This window comes from Patagioenas fasciata, chromosome 4, assembly GCF_037038585.1.
Source record: "Patagioenas fasciata isolate bPatFas1 chromosome 4, bPatFas1.hap1, whole genome shotgun sequence".
Taxonomy (NCBI): Eukaryota; Metazoa; Chordata; class Aves; order Columbiformes; family Columbidae; genus Patagioenas; species Patagioenas fasciata.
The window spans coordinates 35349447-35375452 of NC_092523.1; the positions used below are offsets into that span (position 1 = coordinate 35349447).

Genomic DNA, 26006 nt, shown 5'->3' on the forward strand with positions numbered 1-26006 from the left:
CTATTTCTGTCTTTTTTCACTCCATAGTTTCCATTATGATCTGGTATCAGGAAGGTCTTGAATAGGTGTTATGGGGTCATAATCATAATTAAGTCGACCTTCTGATTGCTTAATTTACACTGATTATTAATTTTCTAATGAGAAATTCTGTAGTTTTTCCCTCCTAAAGATCAGATCCTAAATTGTAATATAATAGGAATTTTACAGCTTCATGATGCTGTAATCAGTATTCCTTTTTTTCACGGGTTTGCAAAGTTTATTAGTAATCTTTGCTATTTACTGTCATCTGCATATATGAAGTATCACTGCTGGGCTGTGTTTGGCTTTACTATGAACAGTTTCCCATCTGATCTGACTTGCTGTAGATAGTCTCAGCCCTATGTTGATTTGACATGGTTTACCTTGATTTTTCTCAGTGATCACTGCATTGTGTCAACAGATCAGCTGGAGAAGTTATTAAAAGTACATATGTGTACATACACATTAATTTATATGTCCATATGAAAGGACTTACACCTAGAGGTCCATTAGGTTTTAAGGTTCATTGACCAACACCAATGCCACTTAACTACTAACATAAATAAATACGCTAAGATAGAGAAAAAGGTACATATTTTTGATTAAATATAAAAGAGAGAGAAAAGTGCTGACACAAACCTGCAGAAAAGTTGGTGAGCTTGTGACTGACTTGCTGGATGATCTCTTGCTCCCTAGGTCACGGTGTGTTCATGCCATGGTCATATCATGCACACCATCTCGCTGAGTTCAACTGGCAAGCCCTGTGCCAACTCCATCTCCTTGAAACTAGCACATGCATCCTCTTTCTATATACTATCACTTTGGCCTATATTAGCCACTATCCGGTGCTTCCCAGCTACACTGAAGAAGAGAAAAATTTACTATATCATACTGTGGAACTTAGAAACCAGAATGGTAGGTATTACTTTTTGTAAGCTTAAATGCACTATCCGTATTGAAAAGTGACTGCTAAATGTGGTATTTATAAAAATAACCAAAAGCTTGGTGGTTAATATTTGCATTAAACTACTCAAAAATGATCAGCACAGTAAGGATAACTTACTGAACATGTTCTCCAGTTGCTACAATGTATTCATTCTGCCAGTGCCTTCCACCAAAAATTAACGCTTATCAAAGAAAACACTGTGGAACATTATTCCAGTGTTTCTTCAATAGACAAGAACCAAAGCATAGTATCCAGGTTTGCTGCTCAAAATACCTGAACATCTATCAAATTTTCTTCAAGTGTGAAGAATATAATTATTTTGTTATTAATTACATGTGCGAGCTGGAAATCAATTTAGGCAGCCATTTATTTCAACAGTACTGAAATTTATTATTATTTGGCCTATCTTTCTGCTGTAGTCTACCTCCCTGTTTTCACTCCAGAAAATAGGCAGTACTTTTGTACAATACCTAGAATCTTGTCTCTGGGTAGTTGTGTTCTGCAGCCATCTCCTGAAGCACCAGGTATCATTAGAACCTCCCTCTCCCTGATCCTAGCCTTGATGTCCCTGGGAAATTGCACCATTCCTCACATCCTATGCCTTTAATTGTTCCTCCTGTGGATGTGGATCTGGATTTCTCTGGGAAGAGAAAGGTCAGCCTTCCCAGCATAACCTCCAACACAGCTCACCTCTCTTTTTCCAGGGGAGTGCAAGGAACATGCAACAGGTGTCCACCCAGCTGGCCACTGGCCATGCCCATAATGTGCCCTTAGACAGGGTAGATCTGATGGCTCTGCTCCTCTCCTATCCTGCTGGCCAAGAGTAAATACTACAACCTTCAAATAGTTTTCCGAGAGAACTTTCAGGGGAAAAGGTAGGAAGAAGGAGAAATAGCAGATTAAATTCTCCTGGCTGGGTCTCCAAGGATGTGTCAGTGTCTTCCCACAGCTCAAGAGCTGCTGATCCAATCCATCTCCCCTGCTCAAGGACAGGGTCACTTAGAATTAAACCAATGCTGACACAATTGTCTGGCCTGTCCTGTAGCATCTTCATCACTGGAGATCTTTACATTCCAAAGTAATATATTCCAGTGCTTCATTGTCATTATGGTTGGACAGTTCTTTTGTTTTCTCCCTAGTGTCTTATTTAAACCTTCAGTGCTCCATCTGAAGGACATTATTGTTCTTTTTACTTGGATTGTCCCTTTCCTCTCAGAAGCAAACTTTCATATTACTGAGGACTACTGACTTCAGTCCTCTTGTTCCTAGGCTTTGTTCTATTTTTCATTAGAATTCATGGTCTACACTTCTCTACTTTGTTGCTTATTTGAACTCTGTCTGCCCGTAAGTGTGGTTTCCAGAACTGAATAGCATATAATTACTTAACATGTCTCAAACCAGAATCTCTGTTCATTCATCTCAAAAGATTTGTTTGGGTTTGTTTTGGTTTTTTTTTGCAATGGTGCAAAATTAGTGATGTGTTGACCTTTCTTCAAAACCTGGAGTTTTTAATTTTCATTGATGATTGTACTATATTAAATAATAATTAAAGTGCTATTCCTTAAGACTAATATTAAATTAATAGTAGATGCGTTTATCTGACATACTTTAAATAACTATTTTTCTAAATTTTAGGTTACAGATGATGCCAGTAGAAATGGTTTTGTAGTCATGATGGAAAACAGATAAACTCATTAATATGTTCCTCTTTTGTTATTACACAAAGGGTACACTCCACAATCATCAAGTTCCTCTACCAAATTACTTGCTCAGAAAGGAAAAATGAGGAAGCTGGCTAATGCTGACAAAGTAACTTCATGAAGGGCAAAGAAAAAGTTAATAGATTCTGTGCTGCTGCTAAATCAAGGATTTTGCATGTTTGTAAAAATTACTTTGAGTTATCTTTTCAAACAAAATGACTGTTATACCATTTTCTGCCACTCACATCCTTTCACTAAATACAATAAAACTATGGTTGGTCATCTTGCCAGATTTTTGCTGCCTTAAGAAATGAGAGAAATGGCTGATAACAGTTGGTGTAGAATTACAAATATATTAATTTATACTAACAGGAAAGTTGGACAGTCATTACTAAGAGTTGCATGATTTGTTTGAAATTAGGCTTTGTTGTGTGTCATTTTATTAAGCAGTGCTCCCTTTATATGGGACTTAGGTTTTAAGTTGTGCCTATTTGTGAATGGCCCCCTCTTTTCCCAGCTGAAGTAGATGACAATCCTTCCATTCTGGAGTAAAAAAATCTAATCACAGTGACACAAACAACACAGGGAGACTCTGGGCTGAAGAAGGTACAATTTGGAAGCCCAAGTATCAAACAAAATAAAGGAATCTAGGGAAAATTTAGTGACAAAGGCAGCCAGCCATTCCCAGCTACTCCATGAGATTCCAGTAGAAGGTGACAGGACTCCTGTGTCTATATTCATGTCAAAGTAAGACTTCGAAGAAACTTAGTGTTTTTAAGGCTTGCACAGCAGTAACGAGAGATAACTGAGAGGAGTTATGCATGCCATTTATTTAGAGCTATTCAAAGTCCAGTCAGCCCCTATACGTGTGCTGTTTCCTGATCTTTCCAAGTATAATAGCATACATGGTCATCTCTAATGGGTTAAGGTTTAAAAAGAGATTGCTTGAAATTATACACTGAAATAAAACTATGCCAGTACAGGCTATTTTAATGGAGTTGTTTAAATCAGTACGATCTTCAACTGAAACCTGTAACACTCCATTAAATATTTTATCTTCCTCCATGGTTCAAAGTGTGGCAGAAATAGCAATACCACAGTTACTGTCCATGGAGTTTGAGAACCCTGACCCAGCAGAAGGCTAGCCATGGTTTAGATCCTTGAGTTAGATGATTTCAACTAGGATACCTTAGATGCTTTCAGTTGATGCACTTAAGCCATCAGTAGAAACCTGGGCACTTTGCTGAAAACACAAGTAGTATCTTACAGAAATAAGCTTAGTGCCATCTCATTAGTCAGTATTTACATGACTGGCTTTAGTTCAGGAGCTTGTACCTACTGTCTCTCCTCATTTTTGCTCTGCAATGCAAAAATAGTTTCAACATAATAATGTGTTTCTGTTTTGTTTTTGTTGTTGTTGTTTTTTTACTGGAGCCAGCTTCTGAACTGAGACACAACCAGCTCTCTGCAGATTCTGTATTTTGCCAAGACCATGATTTAAAATTGTACCTCGGTCTTATCAGTAATTCAGGCTCTTGAGTAGAAGATGAAGCATCTGCTGAAGAGGATGTTTGCACAACACCTTTGGAGAAATGGGTAGAGAGGGAAGCCGCAAGCTGTTAGAAAATAATATCAGTTTATATTAGTGAGAAAAATCAAAGGTGTTTGAAAGCAGTCAGCCTAAAGTACTTAGCTTCAGCTATAAAAAAACTGAATGACAGTATGTCATCTTTATATTCATCAGATAATTCCAATTAGAAGCTGTGCTTAATTTAGTGAGAAGAAAAACTAGGACTATAATCTAGGCACATTTTACATATTTTTACATGTAGATGTACTTTGGCCATAAGGTCCAAGGAGCCTTACCAAATGATGTTGTTTTGGCAAGCATACTAACATGATCTTAATAACAACTTTTTCTTACTGAGTTTTTAAAATAAGCTTCTGCCTATATTTGTTCAACTGACAATACAATTATTTGTTAGCATCTCAGTATTAGACCTTTAGGGGAAAAAAATGAGTAATTAGGGTTTTTTTTTTTCTTATAGAATTTAACATCTATATGTCTTTGAGTATGCTTTTATTATCTGTACACAGGATAAAGGTTTAGGATCCATTTGAACCCCAGTAGAAGCTGTACGTTGTACTGCTGTGATCAGCAAACTCCAGATGCTAGAGGAAAGAGCAAAAGCAGTCCTACTTGCAGGTCTGTAAAAATGGTTATTATACTGGTAATGCTTCTACAATTCTATTTCTCATCCTTCTCCAGTAATAGAAGGCATGTTAGTATTAAACATTTAGAAGCAGAATTTCTAAGTAGGCAGTAATGTAGGTATATAGTGGGCTGAAACGCTAATATGGTTTTGATATTATCTTCATTTTATTTTTGAGAAATGATGGGTACTTTTTCCTCTTAAATGGCATATCAAGGACTTAAATTTTCCTATCTGATGAGGTCAAAAGGAGCCTCAGAATAATTCCGTCTACCGAGCAGCAGCTGACAGGCATGGGAGCACACAGCCCCCTTTTTGTCCCTCCACTAGACAGCAGGATTGATGATCCCAGTGACCAGTCCCTCCTGATCTCAGGGACCAGGCTACCTTAATGGTTCCAGTAGTGCTCCTCAGACAACAATCAAAGGCATTCTTCAAGGCCTGAAAAAGCACACAGTCCAGACAGGATAGGGTCAAAGATAGTCAAAGAACAAGAAAGCAGAACTAAGGAAATAACACTACCAGATAATCATCATGCAAACAGCAGAAATTTGGGGGGTTATGTTGTTGTTTACCACGGGTTACCTTTATTCTAGACTTTTAATGTCCATTTATATTAATTTCTACCACTCAAACTAAGAACCTATTTGTTGTTAACCTCAAACAGGAAGAAAGCAGTACCTTCATACAAGCTCAAAAGGGATATGTAGCTTCCATGGCACAAGTATGGATGCTGGGGCCCCTGTGAGCAAATGAATTAATTGCACAACCTCTGTCCATCTCCCTCCCCTCTCCATTAAAAACAAAGAACACAAACCCACACAACACTGTTCCTCCACTGCCAGCAAATGCAGCTGCTGTGGTAACCTCACATTGTACCTGTCTGTGCTGCTGTCTCCCAGATGAACCTTGCTGCATTCCCCACTGGAAGGTTACAGTTGCAAGTAAATTGCAGTCTTCTTCCCAAAACAAATTTACACACCTAAAACTTGTCAGATTAAATTAATACAGAATATAATTATATTGCATCCAGTTTGCCTCCCACAAAAATCTCCACCTGAGACCATGCAGGGGCAAAATGAAGTTTAGGGTGGTATCTGTAAGCCTACCATTTCCTAGCCTGCCTGCTGACCTAAATAAAACTTTCAGTATTAAATTTTTCCAAGATGTAATTTATACTATGGCTGTCAAGAGTTAAGATAGCAGTTACCATGGAGCTTTAATCTTTTTTTAGGCTGTAGTCAAAGGAAGCTGGAAATCTGTATGCTGAGTAGAGCCCTGCTCAACAGAATTTTCTTTAAATTGGGACAGGATTTTATCCTAATTTCTCTACTGAAAGCTATTCTCAAATGTTCTAGAATTCTTTTTATTTCATTCTGTTTTTCAGCAGATGAAAGTTTCCTTTTAGGTTTCTTAAATCACACTACATTCAACCACAGAAGTACCCAAGTTGCTTTCCCCCTACATCCTCCAATTACCAGCTGTAACTTTCTACTAGTCTTTATGTGCACAGCTACCCACTGTAGTGAAATTCATTCAGCAGTTTTACCGTTTTCACTGACGGTACTCCCTAAGTATGCAGAAGCAAAAATCTTTGGGGGTGATTTTATTTTCTATGTGCCCACTAAGCACTAATCTCTTCACTGGAAAACAGGTCTTTGCAACAGGAGTAATTACACTTTGAACCTATCTGTATGCCACTCATAACTTCTTTGATGTATTATATATCTAAGAAAGCAGCATGCAATGCATGAAGTGCGTCTCTGAGAAGTATGAAATGGGCCATGCTACAGTCAGTAATGTTTTGTTAGAACACAGCTGCAGCAGAACAGAGATGCAGTCCAGTCTAACACTTGCAGTAAAAACATAGCTAGCTGACTTGAAACCAAATTTGCCCTACCAAAAGAAAACCAAAAGAATGCAGAAGTGGGGGGGGGGGGGGGGGGGGGAAGCAGAATTTGTCAAAATAAGCTTTTATAACTCTTACCTTACCCCAACCAAAATTAGCAATAATTTGGATGCAATATGAGCTTGATCTTAAGAAGATATTTGGATCCAAAAGCAATCATTTAATTTTTTTCCAGAATTTTCACAAAGTAGAACTGTTTACTGGCCAGCTGTAGTGGAAATCCCATGATCATCTAGCTGTTCCAAAAGCTGCAGGGTAATCAGAAAATTGGCACAAAGATGATTTCAAACTTTTTCAACTCTTTGATGGCATGTATTATAAGAAAGGCATGATAACAGTAAAAAATAAACACCTTTTTCATTCTAGGACATATAAGTTTTATGGGACTTGAACAGTTGCACAGTAACATCTGGTTTTACCACTGACAGAAAAATGTCTCACGTAACAAGCACTGGACAGAAAAACAGTTCTTGTGGGTTTGAGTGGCAGCCTTGCTTATCATCTTGAGAGGATCAGATGCAAAACCAACTGTCCATTCCACTGAAAGAGACTTCTTTGGAGAAGTATCCGCTAGCGGCCAGGAAGAGCGTGAAGAAAACTAGACTGTCCAATGATTCAAGACACGAAGCATCTTAGATCTCTTGAAGACAGCTATTCAGAGATGTAATTGTTCTCTGTGCTCAAGAAAAGCTATACACTGTCCATAGGATTCAGAAAGCTATAATGGTCAAGGAAACTGCTTAGAGTACCTCAAAAGAACTTTTGAGAGGTGAGGAGAATAAGACAGGAAATGCACATCTTCAAGAACAGATGTTTTACTCTGAATTGCAGTGAGATACACGTCTCCGCTCAAGGTTTTTCAGCCTTTGAGCTAGACTCCTACGGGAAACGCTCACAGAACAGTAAGCACCACTACTTTCCTGACCTCATCTGACTGGTCTAGCACAGAACCTCCCAACACATATCTCGGTCAGTTTGTCCGGTGGCATTCCACAGGTCAAACCATACTTGGCCTGCCTTGTCTTCTCTGCAGAGACTAGCCAGGGTTGCTGGTCCTGTCAGAGGAAGATATGCTACTTCTAAGCTATAGCATAAGTTGCTTTTTCTTTGCCCATGACACATTTCTTTGCTGACACTCACTGAGTAGATACAGTGCCTTTCAGTACTAATACATCTGTCATTTGAGTTTAAAAGGGGCTTCAGCCAGCAATAGCTACCAAGGTAATACTAGCTTTGGAATGTGCAACAGAAGAACTTCAGATATATTGACTGACATGATAAAGTATCTTCATGATTTGCAGGGGTTTCTATCATTGCTCTGTAAAGTATGTATGGAAGATAGATAGTGTCTAGATTAGATTGCAGCATTTAAAGCAAGTTGGGCTTTTATATGAAATCTGTGCTATTTTTTCAGTCTGAGGTACCAGTGTCAAAGACCTGCAGAACTACTGGAGATGAGACTTCTTAATAAAAAGAAAAATGTATGCAGGCAAGAGGGAGAAAGAACTCCAAGTCCTTAACTTGCTGATGTGGCAATCACTGCAGTTTTGTGCCGATAGACTGGGGTTTATGGGAGACCAAGCAGGGTGCAGTTCAGTCCAGCTGGGTCTAAAGAATAAAAACCCAGATTAAGACTTCAAAAAGCAGACTGGTTGCAGTCAGAAATGGTGCAAGCCACAGAAGTGCCAAAATGCTCCTTTTTAAAGTATGAATTCAGACAAACTGTAGTAGTTTCCTTCAAGCTGAAGTTATAGGCTTTTAAGTGAAGGTCTTCAACATTAGGATGCATCATTTGTAAAAGGCCCACTTCAACTCTAAAACAAAAACCAGGAAATCCTTAGATAAACTCAGGGAAGAAGAGGGCATTTCATAACCCTTCTGTACCAGATTCAAGATTTGTCAGTACCACATTACCACTTCTGGGTGTGTAGATTAGTTAATGCTTGGCAGGGAAACAGTTAAAACTAGTGTAAATACAGATGTATCATCATTGTGCATTTTAGCAATCAACAGGTATGAATGTACAACAGCATGCAGAAGACAACACTTAAAGAATTTGTACCTATCATGGGTAGTAATTAACTGTGTTTGCATTCAGGCAGCTTACACAAGTGAATGAAGTTAATACACAGCAACTGGAAGAAACCTGTATTAACCTTGTGTACTACAGCAGACCTGCCTGAACTTCAAAAAAAAATGCAGTAGCTGCTGGAGATAGCAAAATGGCCTTTTCATATAGACAGTAAATATTAAATTGCTCATTTTGCTTTCAAAACAGTAAGGTTCCTATTAGGTGTATGTATTTTGCTTTAAAGTTTCATTTAATTATTATTTTGTTAAGATTAATCAAACTTGTCCATGGGACAATGATCAAGAAACACTCTTGCTCTGATACCATTCCTTTTAAGTAGTTTACAGGGACCTTTTGCTGCTGATGAACTTGCATCGCTTCACAGCTGAAAGGCAAAACCAAGAACTTAGAAGTTCACCATATTTTCACAAGCTTTAAGAAAACAAGATGTAACCTTGACTTTTGATCCATGCTGAATTAGGATATAGCATTAATGTTCACAAGGAAGAAGCAGTTCCTTGTCTAGTTACATATGCATCTATCAAATTTGAAAGCACCTGTGCCCCCCCCTTTTTTTTTTCTTGCAAGAACCTAGACTTACCTTATGACACTCAATACATATTTTGAAGATTAACTTGTTTAATAGTGTGTACTTCTCATTTTCACTTCACTAGTGAGGCTCTTCCCTTTAAGAAAAGGAACTGAACATTAAGAAGCAACATAAGAACTTACCTTTCTGATTTCATACTAGCATCTTACGCACATCTTGAGCAATTACCATTGATGTTCTAAGAAAATAGATGCAAACCCACAAAATCTGTGTTTGGTTAAAAAACGTGGTGAAATGCTAAATGCCAAATAACATCAGATCTTTTCTCACGTGAGTTTTAGTGACAAAATAACCAGATTATTTAAAAGAGGTAATTTTATATGCAACCGTGTATACTCAAGGCACACTGCTAATCTTCCTGTTAACTGAATTAGTTCTGTGTTGAGCAATTTCACGTAATAGGTAAGTGCTGTTTCCCTAGCAATATCTTTCACTGGAAACCTTGGGAGTTCATATTCCCTACTAGAAGGGCCATTAGCATAAAAGAAAGCATCCCCGCATTAGAGATATTTATCTGGACCACTTTCAGAATCTAAAGTTTTCTTTCTGTATATACCTCCTATTTCAACAATTATTCCAATGAACAATTATATCAGGCTCCCAGCTTTCTTCTCTGCCTTGGAAAAAAAAGTATTTTTGATTTAGCAAGTAGAAATTAAACCAATACTTTTCAAGATAAATTAGTAATATTAACAGTTAAAATCTCACTTGTACTTTGTTCTACAGCTTCAGTGTTTACTTATGTTTGTTTGTTAATACTAGGGAGCATTGACATTAGATAGACATTAGATGTTGATACAATCCCCAGTCCAAGGCTTCCAGCTAGTCTTCTCAAAAAGGAAATATAAGAATCATTAAGATGTAACAAACAGAAAAAGGACTAAAATGCAGAGGAGGACTTAAGACACTTGTCTCCAACAGCTGGCCTCATTCTTCTTCTCCATGCAACATTAGTAGCAATGATCCACCCCCTGAAGAAGCCTATCTTTACAATCTCAGATTAACCACTAGCGTGGGAAGCAGGACAGGGCCTTGGGATAAGCTTTGTCTTCTCTATCCTCCTGATGGTCAGAGCCCTTAACAGGAGTGTCTGTAAGAGCTGTTTGCTTACTGTCATGTAGGTCTCCCCAGCAGAGCTACACCACTTAAAGCTAAAATTCAGAGCAAAAATTCAAAACACTGGCTTTACGCTCCCCTGCCATATGTTAACTAGTATTACTTGCAAATGCTAAATCCTGTTAAGGAATCAGATCACAACTGTGGAAACAGGCTCAGTATTTTACGTAGCTTATAATAGTTACAGTCCTGTGCATTGATTCATACCATCTGGCCCGACAGCACAGAAGCTGCCAAGTGCAGCGCATCCAGCCCCGACCACCCCAGCCCTCTAGCGGAGAGGCTGGTGGGAGCTTTGATGGCATTCATCCATCAGGGCTTGCTTTCGCTCATCGCCCTTCTGGGCTGCTCTCAACTCAGCACAACTGCTTCTCAATCAGGCTTGCCCAGAGATAGTGCTGCTTCTCCCTCTGTGCTGTCAAGGGAGACCTTAGCAGCAAAGAGCAGAGACCTACAGGGACTTCAGAGCTCCTGCAGCCCACCTAGTGAGGACCACCACACCCAGCCCTGCAGAGCTGCTCTGTCTGCCTTGCGAAGGCAAAGGCGGTCTCAAGGAAGAGCACTGTTGGGCAGGAACCTTAGGTGTAAGCTTTGATACAACAGGTACACCTCTCACTTCTCCTCTATTAGCATCTCCCATTGCAAAGGAGCAGAAACAGCTGTTTTCATCTTTTTTTTTTTTTTCCTACCTACTTTAAGGAGTGGAGGTGAGGAAATTAACTTTAACTACCACCCAAGTAGTGTTTCAACACTATTGGCATATTTCAGGACAACTCGGTTAACTTAGCCTGTCAGAAACCTGCTGGGATTTGTCTACTGGCTCTGTGCCAGTAATACTTATGTTTTGATTTTTATTCTCTATCAAAAATTATTGAAAGTTTACTTTTTAGACAGTTGCCAAGTCCAAGAACTGTGGTGCTGTGCCTAAACTCAAGTGTGGCCACACATGTACCCAAACACCACTTGAGGAAAAGTAAAGCTTACATCCCAGAGAATACCAGTCATGTTTCAGCTCTCTAGAAATCCATTAGGATCAAGATTGCATCACATTTGCAATTTCTGTTCCCCAATATATCATATCCCCTCTCAAAGAATCCTTATACCACTTGGAAGCTTATATAGGCAGTGGCAAAACATAATAAAGAAAAGTTTCAGCATTAGACAGACCATCTTGAACAATAAAGACCACATCACGTTGTTTGACTGAACTACAACAAAACCCACTAAGAGGATCCAAAACTGCTTATACAACATAATTCTGTCATATCAAAAAATTGACTCCCAAGTGTAAAGTCCCAAAGACAAGAGTTTAATATTGATTAAAAAAAAAAAAAAAAGCGGTGCCTAAGTTAGGGGTACTTTCTTCCTTGAAATAACATACTGGTCATTTGAAAGTCACTGAAGAGGTCTGCTTTTAGCTCGGAAGACTTTTACAGTTACAGCTGAATTAAAATGCCCTAATTGCAAGGGTGTGATGTTAACACAAAAACTGAAAACTTAAGACCTGGGATGAAGAATAAATTCAGTTGTTAAGATTCTAGCAGTTACATGAGGCCTTTCAGTGCCTTTTCCATATCATGAAAAGTCTTTCAGTATCTTTCCCACCACCATTATTTCAAGATCAACAAGGTTGTTTTTTTTTTTTTTTTTTAAAAATACTAATGGGGTTAAATTGAAACCAAGCACCATATGCTTGTAATGTCTTCTGTGAAGGTCTGAAGCCACCCTGTTTCAACTATTTGGTTTTTCAGTGCAGAAATTTAAAGATCACAGAAGGTAAAACAGATTTTAATACTCCATTAATATTATAGATTAAAAATTATTGCATAGTCTTATGCATTTCCTAAAAGAGCGTTCTCTGGAAATTAAACATTTAATATAAAACAAGCAACTCTTTAAAACAATTGCTTTCACTACCTCGACCTTCTATCCTTTTTTGATTTGTCAGTACATTTGTCCATCGTTTTCTCATTGTCTCCTCTGCACTTGGGGCAATACCATTTCCCCTTTGGTTTGTAGGTGAGTCCAACACACGAAAAGTGGAACCACTCAATAGGACACTGTTCATTATCACATCCTATCATTTCACCATAAGACACTTGGTTGCATAAGCAGTAAGTTGGTTCATTGGGATCAATTGCAAATTCTACAGGTGAAACTTCTCTCTCTTGTTTGGCTTTGGAACGTTTTTTCTTCTTGGAAGATTTCGATCTTTTTTCTTTAGGTGGCTGATCATCGCAGTCATCAATCCCATTTGCTATATGGCACAGGTCACGGCTTTCGCTGGTTCGCTGGCGACGAGGTCTACGTGAAGATCTCTCTGGCTGGCAGGACTCCGTCTTTGCCTTTTCTAGAGGCTTTTCATTCTCAGACAGATCTTGAAAACACTGAGAGTGTGTTTCCATTTGCCGGGCTCTATTCTCTACCAGTTCTAGCATTTGAGTAACTATTTGAATTTTTTCATCTCCAAGTTCTTGGCTATTTATTAACGCACGCTGAAGATGCTGCTGCAAGCGTTTCTTCTGAACAGGATCGTTTTCTGACTTGTATTTTTCATAGACATCATCTATTTCTTTTAACGCTTCTATAAAGTAAAGATAATAGGAGTAATTACACAAGATGGAACATGCTTAAGAAAATACAGAAATGATATTTCTAACTGATAAGAAATAGTACAAATTTTAATTATAGTATACCCCAGTGGGCTAGATTGGATATTTGATTCAAGTTGCATGTGATCATCAAATCAGTGTTTTAAGAGATAATCTGTCGCAAGAAAAAAGAATCTCAAGATCTAAGGAAAAGCAAACTTATTTTAGCCACTGGAAAAAGAAAGGCTAACCCATGAAAGGGGAGCATAGCTGCTGAAGTATGGATAGTCCAGATCCTGCCTCCATCTGATCAAGCAGAAATTTCTGTCAAGAGTCCTTACTACCGTAGTTCCAAAGCCTGGGCCACAAACCAAAGCAACAACTGATTGTATCACAGGAACAAACATGGAACTTGTACAATGATTATATATCATGATATGTAACACTCCAGAATTATATATCCTGGCTCCCTACCTTCCCCTTAATCACCTAAAGGTTTGGTATTACACTTTCAATTAGACGTAGTACTAAAAGGACTATGACAATTGAAGTTACACAACAGCAGATTTACAATCAGGATTTAAATAACCTTAACCACTCAAAATGCTTTTCCTATTACCAAGACAAATTACAGTAAGATGCATTTTAAATCAAGGCTGAACTTTTCAGAATAGGTGACCTACTGTTTAGTGCATCACAGGATATTTTTAAGCAACTGGTAATGTGTGGCTCACAGTTTGGCTTCTAAGCCTTTTTCTTCTTGCAAGTCATGCAAAATAACTGGATGAATTGCTCTGAATCTTTCATAAAACTTAGTTCTTAGAAGCAAGTTTAATGAACCCAAATAGGAGATTAGCAAATGCCATATAAGCCAGTCAGTCTATACACCATTGTTCTATATTGCTGGATTTTAAAATAATATTTTATATATAGATCTACTGTAACTTTTGGTCTAGAAAAGACAGAAATTGCTAATGTAGAAGGAAGTAGATTAGTAGAACTGACAGTGAAACTCTATGCACGGTGAGGTACAGAACTGGTTCCTTCAGAAACAACGTAAGGCTTTTATACTGGAACAAGCAAGGGAATTTATGAATGATACTAAACTATTTACTTCTAAAGTGAGAAGATATGCAGTACAATATATCTCTTCCTAAAGATCTGTGCCTCACAGACCAGCTTTCATTTTTAAAGAATTTGTCTGCATTGTACAGTTGTGAAATGATTCAAAGCTTGTGCTAAATGGAAGCTATATATATATTATCTCAACAGCAATCACAGTGATTTTTTTCCTGCTGACATCTTGAAACAGTAGCTCAAGCGTGAACAGCCACTTTTTACTATAAATTCTGAAACATATAATAAAAGGAGCCAACAGCATTTTGTTCTGTTCTAGACTTTCACTAGGGGAAGATAAAAATCACTACTCTGTCTATCCAATAACTCATTTAACTTACTTTTTCTCAATACTAGCATTCCAGCTACCATTAAAAACACAAGCTTTGTTTCCCTGCATCTTCAGCTGCATCTCTTGCCTGTTGCCCTGACAGAGGATTAAAAAAAAACCACACAAAAAAAAAAAAAACACACACCCCAAAAATCTTACTCTTTACTCCTGAAAAGCATGGAGTAAGGTACTTTGTAGGCTGTTGACCTAGAAATGCATAACCAGAGTGCAATATTCTGCAGCCACATTATCTTTTTTCTTTTTTTTAATGAGGGGAGAGAGGTGCACATGTAGTCACACAGACTTCCCATATTGGGAATGCCCTGCCCAGGAGAATCCACAAGCATTAACCGTTTGCTTTTTCATGCTGTGACAGAGAACAGCATTCACCCTGAGCAGATTATTTCCAGGATGCAGCCCGTGAAGATATGCTGAACACTTCAAATGGATCACCATCCATTAAAAAGAAAGAACTTAGGAACTGACAGAGACAGAAGTTCACCAAACCCTTTGTTGGTCCCCAACATTAAAGAAGGCATCCATACACACAACTAAACACTTCTGAAACCTTTGTTTAAAAAACAAAAACAAGCAAACAAAACACAAAAACACAACACCCCACACCAAACACACACACACCACAACAACCCACAAAACACACAACAAAGAAAGCAAGGCCAAGTGTTCATCACAGATAATGTGATTAAGTTTGGTGGAGCTAATAAAAGCTAAAAGGATTTCAGTTTTCCAAGCACAGCAGTGGCTTTTTCCCTCCTGCATGAACTATCACTACCTTTTAAATTAGCTAAAATTATATAGCACTGCTTTCATAGCTTCAGACTTAAGCCAAAAATATTTTTATCAAATATCTAGGGGTTTGGTGGGTTTTTTGTTGCTGTTTTTTAAAACACTTGAAGACTTCAGTAAAACTAGCACCAAACCTCTGCTTGGTCCCACTACTGTATTAGTGGCTGGAGTAATACATACAGGAGATACAGCCTAAATAAAAGGCTGAATCTATTCAAGACAGATGTAGAGCCTTGTCACCATAGACTGGGTAACGAGCCTGCTAGGCAGTCCAGCCTTGACTAAAAATTCAAAATGGGGCAGAGAAGTCTGTGCCCTTCAGACTTTAAAAACACAGGAAACTTACAAAAGCCTGTTCTAATGTATCTTCCTGGCTAATTAGAAAGATAATGGAAAGAATCCGTTTACAATAGCTGTCTTCTGAGGTGACCCGTTTAACGTCTGAAAGGCCTTAGGTGTCCCCTCTCAGCCGTTCTGAAGCAAGTCTCCCGTTCGCAGGGAGACACGGCTCCGGGCTCCCGCTGCACCGGGCCAAACCGGCGCCCCGCCCCCCGCCGCGGGTCCTCTGCTGTACAGCTCAGGCAATGAGACTCCTCAGAAGGCACTCTCGTACAATTAGGCGGTAAGGTAGTAATTAGAAGCAAAAGATTCCACGACTGTGCAGCCCGAGAGTGCCAGGCATAATAGATTTTATGGATATTTAACCTGCATTTTGGAAGACGCTGTGTCTTCCACTGAAGTTCGCGGCAACTTCCCGGTCCAGGGACCCTCTCTATCACCACAGGGAACGCTGACAACACTTCGCGCATCCCCCTCCTTTGCGCCGAACCTCAGCGCCCGGCGGGACGGGGGCACAGGGTCACGGCTCGGCCGGGACGCGACAACCGCACCCCCGCGCAGCGGCGGGCAGAGCCAGCAGTAAAACCCGTCCCCGTGTCCCCGACGTCGGTTCAACCAGCACGGCTGCCCGGCGGCAGCGGCCCCACACAGGGGAACGGCCCCCCACGCGGAGCCGGGGCCTAGCACCGGGCAGGGAGGCACCGCCGGCTCCCACCGCCGCCGGGCGCCCTCCCCCGCCAGGGACCGGCCGCCGCCCGCCCCGGCAGACACCGAGCGCGACATCCCGGTGCGGTCGCGGGCTCAGCCCCGCACAGGCCCCGGCAGGGGGCCCACCCCGGCGCCCACCTCCCTCCACCAGACCCGCCCCAGCTCCGGCCCCTACGCGCCGGGCGCATGTGCGGCGGGCGGGCACCCCCCCTCTTCCCTCCCCCGCCCGGTGTCCTGTGGCGGAGGCCGCGTCCCGCGGCGGCACCCACCTTGGCACTGCGTGTCCATCTCCCGCAGCAGGGAGGCGTTGCGTTGGATGTCCAGCGGCAGCGACTCCACGCACTCCAGGTAGTCCTGCACGTAGAGCGAGAGCAGCCGGGCCCGCTCCCCGCCCGGCGCCGCCGGCCCCGCCACCAGCTGCGGCCCCGCCAGCATCATCCCCCCGCGCCAGCAGCACATCCGCCGCCGCCGCCGCGCCGCCCGTACCGGGCGCGGGGTCCCCGCAGCGGACCCGCTCCTCTCCCTCCTGCCGCCGCCGCTCTGCCTGCTGCGGGCCGAGCTGCACGGGCCGGACCAGGCGGAGGCGCCGCAGGAGGCGGTGGGGGTTGAGCGCCGAGCCGGGCTGCCGCTCCGCAGGGTCCCGCACCCCTTCCCGCCGCGGTGCCGCCGCCGAAGCAAAACCCACTGGGCGCCCCCGCCCCTGGCCGTCGTGCTGCACGCATGCGCGAGGCCCTGCCCTTATAAGGCGCGGCTGGCGGTGCTGCGAGGGGTTCGCATTCTCGCGCCTTCCCCTCTCGCCCGCCCTTACTGGCCCTGCGTGAGACAAGGGGCGGCAGCCAGAGCGGAGGCGGGGCCTGCCTTAAGGGCGCACGTGTCCCCTGTTTCCGCACCCGGACAGAGCGGTGACCCCACCGGGGGTCGGCGAGGGGTCGCCGCCTGACAAAGGTAGCTGCTGCAGCGGGCTACTCGCACCCTACGACGGCATGCAGCGGGGCGACTGTTACTGAGCTGCTCGCCCCGCCCCTGTCCGTGCCAGGTGCCCCGCAGCGCCCGTGTGTGGGCGGGGGCGGGCGGCCGATGCGGGGGGCGCTGAGGCGCCACGCGCCGGGCGGGGCGGAGCCGGGACTCCCCAACGGCCGCTGCCCAGCGGCTGGGCGCGTGCCTCCCTCGAGCCGCGCCACCTCCGCGCCCAGCCTCACCGAGCAGCTTCACGGTGCCGCTTGGCGCATTCCCTGTGCCCCCTGGCGCGGGCGCGCACCTGTGTGAGGTGAAGAGAGCGAAAATGAGCACCCAGCGTCCAGTCAGTGCCTGCCGCGGCAGCGCTGTGACCGAGCTCTGGGGACCGCGAGTGTCTCAGGGGAAAGGTGCATGAGGGTCCCTCGAGCGTGGCTCCTCCTGCTCTCGTGGGCTGCACTTAGCACCGGTTAATGCTCTTCCTCGGTCAGTCCGCCCATGTTAATTTGCTTTTCCGAAAAAATTACGTCTTTGGTGTCGTGGAGGAGTTCATCTCGAGGACACGCTGCAGCTGTTATGGATTACTCTTGCTCCCTATGTAGGCCGTGAAACTCTGCACTGCATTTTCAGTCATAATCCTGAACTGTCCCACTTTGTTAGGAAATACTTCAAAAGCTATTTAAGCAAGCAGAAAAGTGTGGAAGTTTTACATTTGATGGTGAAACCTTTGCCTTTGCACCATCCTGTAATTTTCTTGAAATATTTTGGCATACTACATAACATGTCAGCACTGGTAGCACTAAATGTCTCAAAACACACCTTTCTAAAGGCATTGTGTCTGACAGGAGAGGAATGCAAGTAAGTTTTATTGCAATAAAACGTATATACACATTAAATTGTTTGCAGATGGCCTGCGCATTTCTCTCCCAAACACTGTTTTGAGCTATATCTGCAACACTTTATTTCTGAAGAGCAGTTTTCACCGTGAGGCGAGATTTGTATCGGTGGCGTAGTAAGAAGTTACGTGCAGGGAAGGCAAGTTTCTGTCTGGTACACAAGAGTGTGCACTGTAGTCAAGCTTTTCTCACTGTAGCAGTTGATAGGGTGAGGGATCTAATTAATTCATATCCTCCAACTGTACAAAGCAGCAGCTTAAACTGTTCTTGCCCTTAATAAGAGCTACCTGATTTAGCTTTAAAGAAGAGCAAAATTATTTGTGATAAACTATTACTTAGGGAAGCCGAGTGACATTTTATGCTGAGGAATAATTTTAGAGAATTTTAAATAAGGTGTCAAACAAGTTCAGCCTTTTTAAACCCACTCACCTGCCAACACATCTCCCAATTTTGACAATATCCTGTCTTTCCCAAGGCTGTTGCAGAATTTGTATCAAATGTTGTCCACAAGTATAGTAGGAAACAAAAGTAGAAATATACTATTTTGCTATATACATTTCCTACTGAGAGAATGATATAAAGCAGACAGTAGTACTAAAAAGTTGAGATTTCATCCCCACTTCTCTCTCAGACATTTTTCTGACCTTTAGTACATTATTAATAATTGGTAAGCATCAGGAAAAAAATCTTGTGGACTCTTGAAACATGCTGAGGAGACCTGTACATTTTATAGTATGTTGAATTATATTTCAGGAACCTGGGGAAAAATATTACCTTTGGCAAACTTAGAAAAAACAGCATCAGAGATAATTGAATTCAAGAGTAAAATGAAAAAAAAAAAAAAATACAACCCCCCAAAAACCCCTTCTGTCTTGCATTCCTACCTATAGCTAAGTGACCAGCACTAAAAGACTACCCATACTAATCCTATAAGGTGATGTGACCTAGAGTAGTTGTTAAGCAGCAGCACAGGCTGCACAGAGAGGTTGTATAGTCTCCATCCTTGGATATTTTTTGAGCCTAACTGGAGGAGGCCTGGCACAACCTGATCTGGCTGTGAAGCAAGCTCTGCTTTGATGGCTTCCAGAGGATCCCTTCCAGCCTACTGTTTTCCTACAATTCTGTTAGTACGGGATATGTGCCAGATGGCTCCATGGCTAGTCCTATGACAAAGTTTGTGTGTTGAAATTCACTGACTTCATCTGACCAGCCCACAGATCAGCATCTCACATGATGGCAGTCTACGAGTATTATTTTCATAAGATCACAGCTCATGAAAGTATTTAAACACATTCTTAACTTTCAACTCATGCAGCTGTTAAGCTGGTATCCTATGTGACACTGATTTTCATATGTCTGTGTCTAAGATGTTGAGGAATTGTAGCTGTAGATGGATGGTTTTGCCTGAGTCAGCAATGTATTGGCAAGTTCATAAAAATGAATGAAAACAGAAGTTGTAGTCAGTACTTTCAAAACATTCTTTATTACAGTGATGTCATTGGCCAAAAACCCAAGAAGTCTGCAACTCGGTGTGTTCATATTCTTAAGAGGACACCTGTGTCTTAAAATCTGTACCAGTAAAACCAGCTGCTTCTTTTTTGTTTATTGTGACAGCTCAGGCTAATGAAGCTAAGCCTCAGATCATTTTATACTACTTGTCTCATTTTTGCACAAATAGGTTTAGAAAGTAAAAATAACCTAGTTACCCTCACTTCTATTGGCAGTAAACCAGTGGAACTTTATTCTGTGTTAACTGCTGTCACTTCTGAGTAACTGGAGCCTCATCAATTGAATTATTTTATATAATATTAACAGATAACAGTTACTGTGCAGGCAAAAAGCTCTACCTGTATACTAGTGCAAAAGGACTTAGATTAATACAAGTGGTACAATATTCTTTAGAAAGATCTTGTTTGTTTTGAGGGGTTGTTTTGCTTATAGCAAGTTTGAATGGCTGTAGTGTTCTGCCATCTCATGAAGAAATAAAGCTGAGAAATCAAGATTTTCCATGCTGAGCAGAAAAGTAAAGCAAAAATGTTTATTAAAAATTAACATGTTATTTGAAATTAAATGTTAACTAAATGTTAATTTTAAAATATTATTTTGGCATCACATTTTCAGAGAAGAAACTATATATGCATCTGTGGCAGGATGCAAACCCTCCTTCGTCCCCCTCCCTCCTTCATCATGGAAGGGGTAGACACATCTCCCTCTCTCTCTGCTGTTTGGCCCCAGAGCACCCTGGCCAGGGCCGTTAGGAGAAGGGAGTGCCGAGGTGCCAGTGAGCCGCTGCGTGCCCACGGCCAGTGTGGGGGATGTTTGGAGGCTTGAGGGGCACCTCACAGCCAGGGTGGGGGTGCAGAGAAGCTTCTGGAATGCCTACAGTCAGATCTGATCAGCCTATATAAACCAGGACTATCGTCGAGACTCCACCCATTGTCGCAGGTCTCTTGGAGCACGAGCGAGATGCTGCCGCTGAGAGCCCCCCTCCCCGGGATGGAGACTCCGCTTGCCTTGCCATCACATGTGTGAGTAAAATTTCTCCTTGCAGGATTGCAAGTGTATTTATACTTTCTGTGCACATATGCATGTGTAACTTTCTGCGCTCAATAGGAGCACGTGTATAAATTATTTCCTCGCACAATTGCGAGTGTATTTTCCTCCCGTGCTTCCACATCAGCACGTGTAATATTCCATGCACAATTGCACGTGTATTAACCCTCGCAGGATTGCGAGTGTATTATAAATTTACCCTTGCAGAATCATGAGTGTACACTTTCCATACTCATTACCTGTATCTCTTTAAAATAATCCCGCACCGTGTTTAGGCAAGTATGTACTCTTCCTGGACTCAGGGGCGGCTCCAGTATTGTTTTAGGTGAAGCCATGTGCATGCACTCTGTGGACCGCCTGTTGTATTAGTTGCTGCCCCTTAATAATTTTCCTCAACTGATATCCGAACCTGTATTTAAGTCACTTTTGGAGTGCTAAAACCCTGTTTCTCACCGGTTTAATAAAAGTCGTTTTGGACCCTCAAACTAACCTCAGGGTGCCTCCGTGACAGCATCGTTAGTAAAGAAATAGCCAAGAAAGTAATTTTAGAATAATTAGTAACATTTTTTGCAGGTGGTTTCTGTGCTGAAAACTTGCTGTTTGTCGCTGTAGGGGAAGCAGTGTCTAAGGTACCGTGGAGATCAGCTAACATTTCCTGAATTTAAATGCTGTCTGCTGCTTTTGAACACTAGAATAAAGATTTAAACTTTGAGTACTCTTAAGAATGCAGCGGTAATGTTAGAGCAGATTTCCCTAGGAAAAAGAAGCTGTAGCTTGCTGCATGTTTGAATCCTCAGTGGGGAGGAAAGCAAGAACAGGAGGCTCAATTCTCTGGTTTGATCATGTCTCAAAGTGATAGGAGCAAGCAGTGGAGCATTTTGATGTACTGGACTCAAGTTTGCAGGTTGATAGCCTCTGTGACTCAACTATGTCTCTTCTTTCAATGACTATGAAAACAATCTGGAGATAAGAAGAGGTGTGGTAGAGCAAGACCCTGCTATTTGTAGAGATAGACAGAAAGTAGGACCACACATTTCCACCAACCCTCTCTACTAAGTAGAGAATTGTCAGCTTGAGGTTGACATTCACAGTGGTATCAGAGATTATTAGGGTGTATTGCATAAAACCCAGCTCAGTGGTTGTCTTCCAAGTGTAAATAATACAGAGAAGTCATATATTCAGTTTATTTAGATTTATTCATATGTCTCTTAGCTACCCCACTTTTCATGGAGAATAGATCCCAACAGTTTTGTTTCTCTATAATTTCCCGGTATAGTTTTTGAAAGTCCCAATCAGAGTACTCCTTTTCTTTTTTGAAAGATTATTTCATTATATTAATAGATTATACTATGATAAAATATTTCCAGATATTTAATCCAAATATTATTTCCTCATTTGCAGTTTTGCCCCTCATCTTTCGTAATCCTGATTTTACATCCTCAAATCATAGTTGATTCCTGTCCTGTTTCACCTAATAATACAGAAGTTGGTTAGATTTTTTTCAGCTTTCTGGAAGAGTTTCAGCCTCATTATTGATGAGGACAAGTCCAGAAGGGGCTGTAATTGTGAAAGACCTACTTAGCATTTAGTGAACATGCTCAAAGGATGGTAACAGGGTGCTTCTTTTAAGCAAATTACACAGAACTGATTTTTTACAATATGTATTTCTTGGCAGGTATGCTTGTCTGGTTTCCATGGGATGAAGAGGGTGAAGAATTCTCCAAGATACCAAGAAAAGAAACACAATGAAAAGAAAGAATGAGTACAAGCCAGATGGGCTTTTTGGAAACTCAGCTGAAGAGAGCTATAGGCCATGGAAAGCTCACACAGAAGGCCATAGTTGACCTTCATATAGATGATATTCCAGGAAGAGGCTATCCTTGCCAGAACTAGAGAGAGAAGCATGTTTATCTGAGTAAGCCGTTCTTGGAAACTTATTTAACATCAGGTCATCCAAAAAAGCTATTTCCCTGTAATGGCCGACGACATCATTTCCAATTTTCCTTAAATACTAGGCTTGATTTATCTAGTTTAACACAAATCATATGGAAACAACCATTATTATTTTTCTCTTTCATTTACACAAGTGTATGACACCTGAAAAGACATTGGCTAGCATCAGATCATTTAAATAAGGTGATGTACTAAACCAGTACATCTCCTGAAAACACTGATGTGGTGGGTTTTTTTTCCCAGCTAGCATCATACTCATCTGCATCAAAGAGCTGTCTAGCACCAAGTAACAAACATCCCGTACTGATCAGGAGATGTATGTTATTCTTCATCCAATGCAAACATCTGTTCAAAAACGGGAGAGGCTCCAAGTTTTCTGGCAATATGCTCTAAAAGAAAATTTCTTCCTGTGCCCAAATTAGTGATCGGTTCACTTGTTTTAACATGGGGAAAAAGGCAGCTGCACTATCCAGCTCATCTCTTTTCTTCAAACTTGTGGGTTCTGTTTATCTCACCACAAGCAAAGTGAAAAAATGGAGTAAAGCATGCAAACCAATTTTACTTTGTGCTTTGTTTTGTAGTAACTATTTATTTCTACAATTCTTCCCATTCAGCTTCCATATTCTAATCCCATGGCTGTACCCAAAATTGTTTTGAGAAGTTGATAGGCCCAAGGCAGGACATGGCGTAAGGAATTCACTTTTATATGACATCACCGCTTCCATGAGAGCATACTGACTTGTTGTCACTTTGTTTTGAGTAGAACCACAGTGCGCCTTTTTTAGAGTATCCACTCTGTTCACAATGCCCTCTGGAAGTCAGCAGGAGTTGGACAACACCAACTTCTCACAGGTGCTATGGAACATGCTGGCTGAAATAGAAACTGCAGTTCCTTAGAGGAGGGGGGCACTCCTAGCCAACTGAGGGGCAGCAACTGGCTGCTGCAAGGGGTAGAGCCACATGGATCATTCCCTGTCATTTACAACATGGATCTGTCCACTCATGGCTGAAGTAACATGTCCCTCTTTTCCTCTTCAGGAAACAGCTTTCAGACAGTGACTCTTCTTCCTCACCTATTGTTTTAAAGCATAAACAATAGATGGATTTGCTTTCCAGCTCCAGAGACAACCACCATGCTGAACAATTCAGCAAGTGTGCAGATTATATTTAGGGCAGCCAGGTGAGGAATGGTAACAAGTTAACCTTATGCAAATATGCAGCAACTGTCTTTATTATCTTACTTGAAGCTTGATCCTCTTCTATTTAAGTAAACGAAGAGTCCAGGTGACTTTAATGGGAAAGAACAGAGCTCCTTTTGCCTACAATAAACAAAGCATTTTTTGTGTGTTCTTACCTGAGCTACACCCTAACATGCATCCTGTGTGGCTGTGATTCTGCTACTCAGCACAGGTCATGTGAAAGCCACATTCTTACTTCCTCCCCTTGAGAGGAAGAAACATACATAATTGTACCTTTGTAATAGAGATTGTGAAATGAGGGCAGACACTGCACCTGCAGGCAGTTTCAATAGTTGATAGTTTAAGACATTCATAATACTCTCCCGTACATGGATGTTAATTTTCCTTTCCACCTCAGGAGATAAATGTGGGAGTCATCCAGCCAAATATGTCAGATGAGAGAGAATCTTAGTATAAGTAGGTCTTGCCCTAAAAATGTCTCCATTGACTTTAAGGGGAGCCCAGGTCTGTTGTCACAGATGTCAGTGAAATGAATTCCACTCTGTATGTGAAAATGGGGTAATTACATGCCTATAGTTACCATTTATGAATTTTAGAGTTCCCCTGAAAACTTGATGAGAATTTTGGCATATAAATATAGTAATACATAGTATGACTGAAAAGTCACCAAAAATAGCACTAGAGAGTAATTTCCTGTCTTCAAAATAACTCTGTAGCACTAAGTCACCTGCATTATGTGCTTCTTAGGGGTGCTGCTGCTATGCAAATTTTTCAGTGCCATCACTTATGTCAAGTTACTAAAAGTGAGTATTATTCTAAACTCCTAACATATGACCAAAGTACACTTTTATTTTTTCCAATAACTGACAGAGTTTACATTTGCTTTATTATGCCGTTGTAATTTTGAGGAAAAAGTACTGGTTAAACAAGATCTCTAGACTCTCAACCGTCCTCTTCCCCAAAATAATAAACAGAAATGTGACATTTGCTCCAAACTAAGGAGGGTTTTGGGGTCAAAGGCTATTGTCAAAATATGGGCAGCACCTGACTGAATACAGTTTGTCTCTTAAACTGCAGTTAAAATGTAAAACACCAGAGGATTTAGAAAATCAGGCAAACATTGGTTAGATCAGCTTTTTTACTAGTGACAAAGTACCTTTTGCCCAATGTGATTCCTCTCTGACAGTGGCATGTAAAACATACAGGTTCACAGTCCACTTGAGCCTAAAAACTGATTTTACTTGACCATCTGTGACAATTCAAACTTTAAAGGGCTGTAGGTTCAGATGTTGGAGCTGAACAATGCATTTTTAGTTTCAGGAATGTTACTGGAGGAAGCAAATAACTGGTAACCACTGGAACCCAGTCTTTCATTGCCTTAGTAACAGACAGTTGTGTTCAGAAATTAGCCTGCAACATATTTGAAACCATTACCAGGTATCAACATAAAGCCCATTTTTCTGAGTACTTCTATGGGTGTGTCTTCACAGAATCACAGAATGTTAGGGATTGGAAGGGAGATGGAAACCTCGGCTGTCATTTACAAAAGGCCAGCTGTATGTCTGAAGTGCTGGTGACTCTCAGGCCAGCTCTACCTCAGCAGGTATCCCAGCTCAGCCATGTGCAATAACTGTCATCACAGGGGATCTGTGAAATTGCACAGGTTTAAATGCATGCAAGGAAGACAATTAGTCATAGCCTAAAAACTGATACTTCCTGACAGCAGATTTAAAACGGGGAGTGGTGCAGAGGTAATGAGCATAAATTACAGTGTTTTCTTAAAAACACATAACCTAGCTAATGGCAATACCTTTGCTGTGGCAGTGACAAGTAACAGAACCATTTAGAAGGCACATGAACACAAGTTCATTGTTGTTAAATGGACAAAGAGTTTGACATATCATACACTATGCAAAACATTGCAAAATGCACATTTTAGCTGAAAGAAAAGCCTAAATATTATACAAAGCAGATAC

The 26006-nt window shown here is 41.4% G+C and overlaps 1 protein-coding gene and 1 long non-coding RNA gene across 4 annotated transcripts; one reads left to right on the plus strand and one right to left on the minus strand.

Moving 5' to 3' along the window:
- Positions 1-12355: 12355 nt before the first annotated feature.
- ING2 (inhibitor of growth family member 2) lies at positions 12356-17127 on the minus strand. Its single transcript, XM_065837763.2, has 2 exons — positions 16745-17127; positions 12356-13167 (listed from the first exon to the last, which is right to left on the minus strand). Exons 1-2 carry the CDS (start codon positions 16932-16934, stop codon positions 12497-12499), a joined length of 861 nt encoding a protein of 286 aa, XP_065693835.1. The 5' UTR covers positions 16935-17127; the 3' UTR covers positions 12356-12496.
- LOC136101546 (uncharacterized) lies at positions 16689-23387 on the plus strand. 3 transcript variants are annotated; one of them, XR_011738788.1, is made up of 4 exons: positions 16689-16823; positions 20739-20853; positions 21452-21507; positions 22554-23387. It is a non-coding gene; the product is annotated as an uncharacterized lncRNA (long non-coding RNA). The 3 variants fall into 3 exon arrangements; XR_010651348.2 differs by having other exon boundaries at positions 20771-20853; XR_011738789.1 differs by lacking the exon at positions 16689-16823 and adding an exon at positions 17199-17420 and having other exon boundaries at positions 20771-20853.
- The last annotated feature ends 2619 nt before the right edge of the window (positions 23388-26006 follow it).

Bases quoted from the DNA above. Each gene is read 5' to 3' on its own strand.
- ING2 (XM_065837763.2), bottom strand. From the start codon at position 16,934: ATGTGCTGCTGGCGCGGGGGGATGATGCTGGCGGGGCCGCAGCTGGTG. The intron at 13,168-16,744 runs GTGGGTGCCGCC...TTTACTTTATAG, and splicing joins GATGGACACGCAGTGCCAAG to AAGCGTTAAAAGAAATAGAT.